At 36.0% G+C, this 8,443-nt stretch overlaps 2 protein-coding genes across 2 annotated transcripts; both read left to right on the top strand.

Annotated features, from left to right (window-relative positions):
• The first annotated feature begins 45 nt into the window (after window positions 1-45).
• LOC109219073 (CRIB domain-containing protein RIC10-like) lies at window positions 46-3,608 on the top strand. Its single transcript, XM_019383490.1, has 5 exons — window positions 46-397; window positions 570-721; window positions 826-923; window positions 1,038-1,122; window positions 2,942-3,608. The coding sequence occupies exons 1-5, from the start codon at window positions 288-290 to the stop codon at window positions 3,145-3,147; spliced, it is 651 nt and encodes a 216-aa protein (XP_019239035.1). The 5' UTR covers window positions 46-287; the 3' UTR covers window positions 3,148-3,608.
• An 861-nt stretch (window positions 3,609-4,469) lies between these two features.
• LOC109219072 (COBRA-like protein 10) lies at window positions 4,470-7,144 on the top strand. Its single transcript, XM_019383489.1, has 2 exons — window positions 4,470-5,209; window positions 5,291-7,144. The coding sequence occupies exons 1-2, from the start codon at window positions 4,666-4,668 to the stop codon at window positions 6,700-6,702; spliced, it is 1,956 nt and encodes a 651-aa protein (XP_019239034.1). The 5' UTR covers window positions 4,470-4,665; the 3' UTR covers window positions 6,703-7,144.
• Window positions 7,145-8,443: the final 1,299 nt, after the last annotated feature.

Genomic DNA, 8,443 nt, shown 5'->3' on the forward strand with positions numbered 1-8,443 from the left:
AAAAAAAAACTCCCCCTCCATTGTGTACATGTTCTTTGTAAACTAACCTCAACCCCTTTCTTTTTGGGGAGGTTTTCGTGGTTCTCCACCTCTAACTTCTTATTTTCTCTCTTTCCCTTCTTGGCCTAATTTTTCTTCTTCAACCCTCTTTCTTTGTATCATCCCATTGCCACCTATCTTACCTTCTTTCTCTTTCTCCTATTTTTCCCTTTTCATTTCTCATATTTTCTAATTGATCCATCACCTCTCTAGGCCTTTCTTCTTCATTCAAACTATATTGTTTTTGCATGGTTGCTTTTTCAGTTATAACATGTTTATTATACCTACAATGCTTCAACATAGATAATGGCCAATACAGCAGGAATTTTAGGAGAATTAACAGGTTTTATCTAAAAAGGTATTCTACTCAATCCATTCATTTTCTAATTTGGTTTTTCTTTTGTACATTTCAATCCCAAAACAGAAACAAGAAAAAAGATTCAAGCTTTATGCAAATTTGCTCTGTATATTGAAAGGATAAATGTCAAATTTCTATTTATTGTGTACAATTTGTTTGCTTTTTTGGTTAGGCAAAGGAATTGGTTCTTCACATTTGTGTGGTGCTTCTATCTGCATTCTGTTTCATATCTGAGCAGAGGGTTATTGTTGCCTTGGAGTTTTGCTCACTCTTCTATGGGAACCAAAATGAAGGGGATCTACAAATATATCTCTAATATTTTTGGTAAATTGCTTCGTCTCCTTTAGCCCCATATATTCCTATGGGTTTTTTCCCTTTCATTTTGAGTTAATTTTTTTGACTGGGGGTAAAATTGGTTGTGATTACAGTTGTGAAGGAGAGGGAGATAGAGATAGGATATCCAACTGATGTAAAGCATGTGGCACATATTGGTTGGGATGGACAATCAGGCAATGCCCCCAGTTGGGTATGTCTTAATTTCTTCATCATTCTTTGGTCCACATTTGTATGAAATGCTTTCTTCTTTTTCTCATGCCTAATATTTTGTTGTTTGTTTTGGTTCTTTTTGGAACTTTTATAGATGAATGAATTCAAGACTGGGCCTGATTTTGCAGCAACTTCTATTGGTAATTCTGGTTCTGCACATTCTCCATGGGCATCTCAAGGTTAATATTTTTTTTTTGCTTCTAAAAATCCCTCCATTTCCCTCTTGTGTGCTCCTTTAACTACCAAACATCTATGTGACAATCCAGTAATAATGACCAAAAGATGTGTTACAACCTATGTTACGCGGACTCTTCAAAATAGTTGCAGTACCTGTGTCGGATCCTCCAAAAATGCACTATTTTTGGAAGATCCGACACACACGTATTGACATTTTTGGAGAGTTTGAGTAACATAGGTTACAATACTATATGCTTTTTTAATTTATTGAGTAGTTGGAATCATTTTGAAAGAATCAGAAAGAAAGAACAACAATAAAACAAGGGAAGTGTCTGATATGTTGCTTTAAAACATGTGCAGTGTCCATAATCAGACAATGGCAGTAGGGTTTTGTCACGGGTTGAGTTGTAATTGAAATATGATAAGCTTGTCCTATGTTTTGTACTAATGTGTAGAGAAATCAATTAAAAAGGACAGGGCAGTTCTTTCATTTTTTTTAATTTTAAATGGTCTCTATTTCATGTAAATTTATAGTATGTTTTAAATGTGTAAGATTGCAACTGACATAATTTCAAGTGTCATTTGAAGTGAATTAATCTAAAATAAGGATTGAAATGAAATGATAATTTAGTTTGCATTTCAAATCCAGTTTCTATTAGGTAAATCTAGGTAGGTGCAAAAACTTTAAGCTACACAGGGCCAAATCCCTCCATCCAAAGGGACCCTAAAAGATTCTTTGCCTCAAGCCAGGGAAAGCTTTGGACTTATCTGTCATAGAAGAAGGTCTTTTTTAACTTGGCACCAGAAAGGGACGGATTTTTATGTGCTTTTTCAGAATAATGTTGGCTGTTAGTTAAATACTGCTTCCTCCGTTCCAATTTATGTGAACTGTTTGAGTGGGCACGGAGTTTAAGAAAGAATGAAGACTTTTGGAATTTGTGATCCTAAACAAGTCAAAAAGAGGTCCAGAGTATTTGTGTGGTTATCAAAGCTTCTCATTAAGGGTAGAATTGGAAGTTTAAGCTAAATTGTCTCCATATTTAGAAAGGGGTCATTCTTTTTGGAACAGACCAAAAAGGAAATAGGTTCACATAAACTGGAACGGAGGCACTGTCTCGTACCAGTTACACCCTAATTTAGTAATTTCGTAACATCTAGATTACCAAACAATCCTTTGTGTAAATGTTAGAAAGGAATATATATGTAAATTATACTTTGAGTCAGAATCATGGAACAGAGGAATCTTTAATAGACTAGTAATACAAGCATTTCACCCCAATTAAGCTTTCATCTTAGTTCTCTTTGAAGCTAAGCTAATCCAAGTTTCATAAAAAAAACCTCTGTTTTTTTCTCTTGGAGAAGAAAGCAAGCAACTACTTCTACTAAGATTTGCACACTCCTTTGACTTACCATTATCACTTATTTTGACACGAGACATTCAGTGTGATAGGGAAGTGCAAGTTTCTTCATATATCTTGAAACAACTTTGACACGAAAATTTCTATTTCAAATACTGACGTGTGGTCTGTTTATAGGTCATTCAACTTGGTTGTGTCGTTCTTCGTTTATATCTTTGAGTGAGAACTTTTATAATAAATGCCAAAAATGAGAAACGTATCACTTCAAGTGCCCCCCGTAAATGAACATTTGACATATCATGTGATGGACTGATTTCTAATGCCATCTTCTGGATGTCTTGATATGAGTTGATTCACGAAATTTTGTTATAGTAGATGTACCAATCCTGATTTTTGGTGGATAGTTAGGTGTTGTTTCTTGTGTGAAAATTTATGCTTTTTTTTTTTTTTCACTTCTTGACAGATTACACAGAATCAATGAGACAGCAACCAGCATCTGAGCTTTACAGGGACGTAGCACCTCCTAAGAAACAGAAGCGGAGGAAGGCCAAGTCAACATCCTCTCCCAGGTCAGGTTCATCATCCTCATCAAGGTCATCACGAGTGGAGAAATCCAAGGCTAAATTCGTCGAAGGAAATGCTAAACCAGTGAACATAGAAGTGGCTTAATTTTACAAACTCGTAGCTCAAAATTGCAGAGAAAATTCTGTCATTGCCTAGCTATTGAAGTTGTTTATAGTCCTCATGAAAGGATTGAAGAGAAAGGCGAGGAGGGTATAGAAACTTGCATAGATGTAGAGACTGTCACACTGAAAATGTTATTAAGAAATACCGAAGAAAACTAAAAAGTAGGAGGGCTTAGAGATGTGAAACAGAAGGTGAAAATCTAACTCCTAAAACCAGGATAATGATTTGGGAGAATTATAAATTCTTTTTTCCTCTTTTTTTTTCAATTTATTTTTCTACTAGTTTTATCTTTCCTCTTCTTGGAACTACGACGAGGAAGGATCGTGTAAAGAGTTGAATCATTTAGCCTGTTGGTTGAAGATTGTGATAATGCTAATTATTTGATTTGAACAAACTCCAGGGATTTTCTCATACTCTTGGTTATGGATAAGCTATTGTTTGGACTTCAATGTCTCTAATAGAATGTTGCAGGCTTCCTTATAATTTAAAAAAAAAAAAAAAGAAGAATGTTGCAGGCTCATATAATCTAAAAATTTTGGATTTGATCACATATACTATTAGTACCAACTGAATGAAGCTGCTAATATACTGCAGATTGAACACCCTCAATTTGTATAGCTACTAAATACTAAGTTTCACATAACTTTGATGAGTAGAGTGGAGAATTGGACATTTTATTTTGTAACCTTAAGGAGTCACCCTTAAAAGGAGTTCATGCCCCTTTGCATAAAATCATCAGACAACAATATACCCAGTGGGCACGTAGTGCTCACCCGAAGGGCAGAGGGTGTAGCGGCTGCGGGTTTTCCTGAGGTTCCAAAAAAAAAATATATGGCCTGCCCCTGATTCTCCTTTTATTATCACCTAATAGGAAGTGACTTTTTTTCCGTAAATCTTTCATTTTTGTTTATTTTTCGCTCTGATTTTTCTAAGAATCCAGCTGGAAAAGGGTAAGAGACATAATTTCGACATTGATTCAATATCATTATCGCATGACGAATTCAATTCTTAATATGATTTAGGCCTAATTCCAACAACAAAGAAGTTAAAACTCGTACCTTTCACTGTCAGCAGATCTGATTAGTTTTTAGACATTTAAAAAGACCAAGGATGGAGGGAAAAAAACAGAAACGAAATTAAGGGCTGTCTTTTATATAAGAATCAATACTGCTAAATGATATAAGGGAAAAATAGCCAAGTTATTTATAACCCAAAAAATAATAATAATAATAATAATAATAATAATAATAATAATAATAATAATAATAATAAAATTATAATGAAAACTAAAAAGAAAAAAGATTGAATAACCGTTGGTAGTTTGGTCCCTCCATTTCAGTCGTAGCTTACATGGAGGAAAAACTTTCATCTGACTAAGTCTTCACTTAATTCAAGATTATCATCCCAAATGTCTCTTTCTCCTCTTTTTCCCCCCTTTTTTCTCCTTTTTTTCCCAAATCTTGAAATCTGATTGACACTATTGAAAGTTCGAAAAACAGAATGAAGATGGTCTCAAAAACCACAATCTTTTACATAATCTTGTTTTCTGTCACTATTAAGGCACAAGATTATGATGGTAATTCACCACCTGCACCTCCCCCTGCAGAAAATGACTGCAATGGAATTTTCTTATCCTATGTATTCATCTCTAGAACCAAAGAGCTTCCCCATTTAAAGAATGCAAGTGCACAGGCCTGGGCCTTTAAGGCTATGGCAACAGTACTTAATGCTGGTATATATGAGCTCAAGAACTGGAAAATCTTCATCGGGTTTCAAAATCGCGAGCTTTTAGTCTCAGCTAGTAATGCTGTGTTAGTAAATGGTGATGATTTCCCAGCTCCTGTTGGAAATGGAACTTACTTAGCTGGCTATCCTCAGACGGATTTGAAAACGTCGATTGACACTGCTGGTGATTATACACAAATTCAAGCAGAGATTGAGTTAACAGGTACTCAGTTTGGAATCAGGCCACCGGGTTATCCCATGCCTAAAACTATTAAGCTTGTCAATGATGGATACAAATGTCCAGCAGCAATTCGAAAATGTAAGTACGAAATTAGCTATGTGAATGAACATCTTTGTTTGTTTGAATTTTGAATCTTCAATTTTGTTTGTTGTGTGACAGCAACGACAATGCATGTTTGCTGTGTAAAAGATCCAAAATTTAAGGCGAAGAATTTCACAACCAAGTATTTCCCACGCCAAAATGGTGATCTTTTGATCTCTTATGATGTTATGCAAGCCTATCCGAATAACTATCAAGCACAAGTGACTATACAAAATAATAATCCTTTGGGACGCCTTGATCAGTGGAACTTAACTTGGGAATGGATGCGAGGAGAATTCATCTACTCAATGAGGGGTGCATATACTCGCAAAAAGGACTACTCGGATTGTGTCTATGGTGCTGCAGGACAGTACTATCAAGACTTTGATTTTTCCAAAGTACTGAACTGTGAAAAGAAGCCAACTATAGCTGATTTGCCTCCGGATAGAGCTCAAGATAAAGATGTTGGGATGTTACCATTCTGCTGCAGAAATGGTAGCATCATGCCGAGTGTAATGAATGAAACCAATTCAAAGTCTGTTTTTCAGTTACAGGTATATAAGCTTCCACCAGATTTGAATCTAACAGCTCTTTACCCTCCTGAGAAATGGAAAATCATCGGTGTTCTTAATCCGGATTATAAATGTGGACAAGCCTTAAGAGTAGATGAAACACAATTCTCGGATCCTAGTGGACTTCAAGCTACTGTCACAGCTATTGCAAGTTGGCAAGTAGTCTGCAATATCACCAAGCCAAAGGAAAGAGCGAACCGGTGCTGTGTTTCTTACACTGCCTATTACAATGATTCTGTAATTCCCTGCGGCACTTGTGCATGTGGCTGTGATAGTTCTGTTAAATGCAATCAAAAAGCACCAGCACTTCTCCTTCCCCCAGAAACATTACTGGTTCCATTCGCGAACAGAACAGAGAAATCCGTGTACTGGGCTAAACTAAAGCACTATCACGTGCCTAGGCCGTTACCTTGTGGCGACAACTGTGGGGTTAGCATAAATTGGCATGTTGATTCAAACTATAAAACAGGATGGACTGCTCGGGTTACTATATTCAACTGGGAAGAAATCAATTTCGTGGACTGGTTCGTTGGAGTCCAGTTCAAGAAAACTGGTTCTGGCTTTGCGCAAGCTTACTCTTTCAATGGAACTTTACTTCGAAATATGAATGACACAGTTTTCTTGACAGGACTACCTGGTTTAAATTACTTGATAGCAGAAACAGATGGACAAAAACCTGGAGACCCTAGAGTACCTGGAAAACAACAATCCATCCTTAAATTTGAGAAGAAACGTTTAGGAGTTATTGATATAGTAAATGGGGATGGATTTCCAACTAAGTTGCTATTCAATGGAGAAGAATGTGCACTTCCTACGCATCTCTTGACAGCGGATGGAAGAAAACGGCGTGTAAATTCTTGGCTAATCGCCATCATAACGTTGTTAACCTTCTTGCTGATGCTAAAAGACTTGCAATGATTGAAAGCTGATCATGGTTTTGGCTGTACATTTGAAGGAAAGGGAAGGAGATTCTCAAGTGAAACTTAGAACTGACAGTCTATCTTTGGAAGTTTCCGTTTCTAACCTCACATTAGTATACCACCGTATTCAAATATGATAAATGGAGTGATATTCTCAGTTTCAAGAACACAGGAATCACGTATTGCAGAGTGATTCTTGAGGCTGCTGGAAATTAATGCTCACTGAAGGACTGCTAAAGTAAAATGAAGAAAGAACTGGTACCCTTGTATTTGTTCCTTTCTAGTCTCAATTGTGTTCAGTGCTTGGATTTTAAGGATCAAAGCTTCTCCTAAAAGAGAGAGTTTTCATGTAAGCTAAGCTCCATTTATCATATGCTTTTGTCCAGACTACGTGAGCAAGATTTTCTAATTTTATGGCAAAGGTCAACTCCTTATGTTTACACTTGCTATGTTATTGATCTCGTGTCCTTTCTTCTTGTACTCATACAATGGCCAATAGCCGTTTTCGGCTAGTTGTATTGTTGAAACCAATGGCGGAAGCAGGATTTTCACCAAGAGGATTCAAAAAGTAAACACGCGAAGAAGCTAAGACCGAGGTCTACCAGAAACAATCCCTCTGCCCTCCCAGGGTAGGGGTAAGGCCTACATACACACTACCCTCCAGGACCCCCACTTGTGGGAAATCACTAGGTTTGTTGTTGTTTGCAAAGAAGTTAAGAGGATTCAATATTTAATATATGTACATGAAAAAAGTCTGACCGTATATACACAATGTAATTTTTGGACGAACCCCCTTCTGCCCACCTAGCCGCGCTCCCTTGAAACTGACCAGACCTCACAAGCACTAATAGACGGAAACAAGTACCAAAACACATATACATTAAACGTTTGCAAACTTCAACCTTTAATCGAAAAATACCTAGGAACAATCCCCACGTTGTGTTTCTTCATGAATCATCAACCCTCAAGATGTTATGAACCTTTAAATTTCCCTTTATTCTTCTAAGCATATAGGTGGAAATTAGACCAAAAATAATTGTTCATGCAGTTGCCAGTTTTCTATTTTTCACTCCTTAAGCCAAAACAACCACAAGTTATAACTCAATCTGTCACATAAGAGTCCATCAGATATACGCCAATACCATTTCACCTCAACTTATAACAATTGGCCTAATCCTCACTACTAATAACTGGAACTATAAAAGACCCAGAGTTTTATGTTACTTATTATAGCTGGGATCCAGCAGCTGAAGCACCAAGTAAAGCACACACACAAACACATTGAAGCATCTATATTTGTTATTCGAACATTAATTTTATTGCTGGTCACAGTGTTTTTTATTATTTTCACCTCGAAACACAGATATTTTATGGTTAATCGTCTCTCCAATCATAGACGACTGTTTTTTTCTTATAAAGACTACTTCACTTATATATACTATATTAAAAGCACGAAGGCCTTTAGTGAAATCTCGTTCGTCTTTTTTACCCTTTAAAAATATATTTTACATTGTATAAAATTGTAAAATCATAAAAATTTCCTTATATTTAGGAGTTCTAAATAAATAAAAAAATCTAATATAATTTAGTGTTTGATATCTTTTCTTAATAAGGATAAAATATATTAAGAATAAAAGAATGCAAAAAAGTAGGAGGAAAGTTTTTTGTTGGTTTCCAACAAGGAAACATTGAGATGTAATCACAGTAAATTTTATATTTTGATAACTACTAAATCAATA

The sequence above is a fragment of the Nicotiana attenuata genome, unplaced genomic scaffold (assembly GCF_001879085.1).
Source record: "Nicotiana attenuata strain UT unplaced genomic scaffold, NIATTr2, whole genome shotgun sequence".
Classification (NCBI taxonomy): domain Eukaryota; kingdom Viridiplantae; phylum Streptophyta; class Magnoliopsida; order Solanales; family Solanaceae; genus Nicotiana; species Nicotiana attenuata.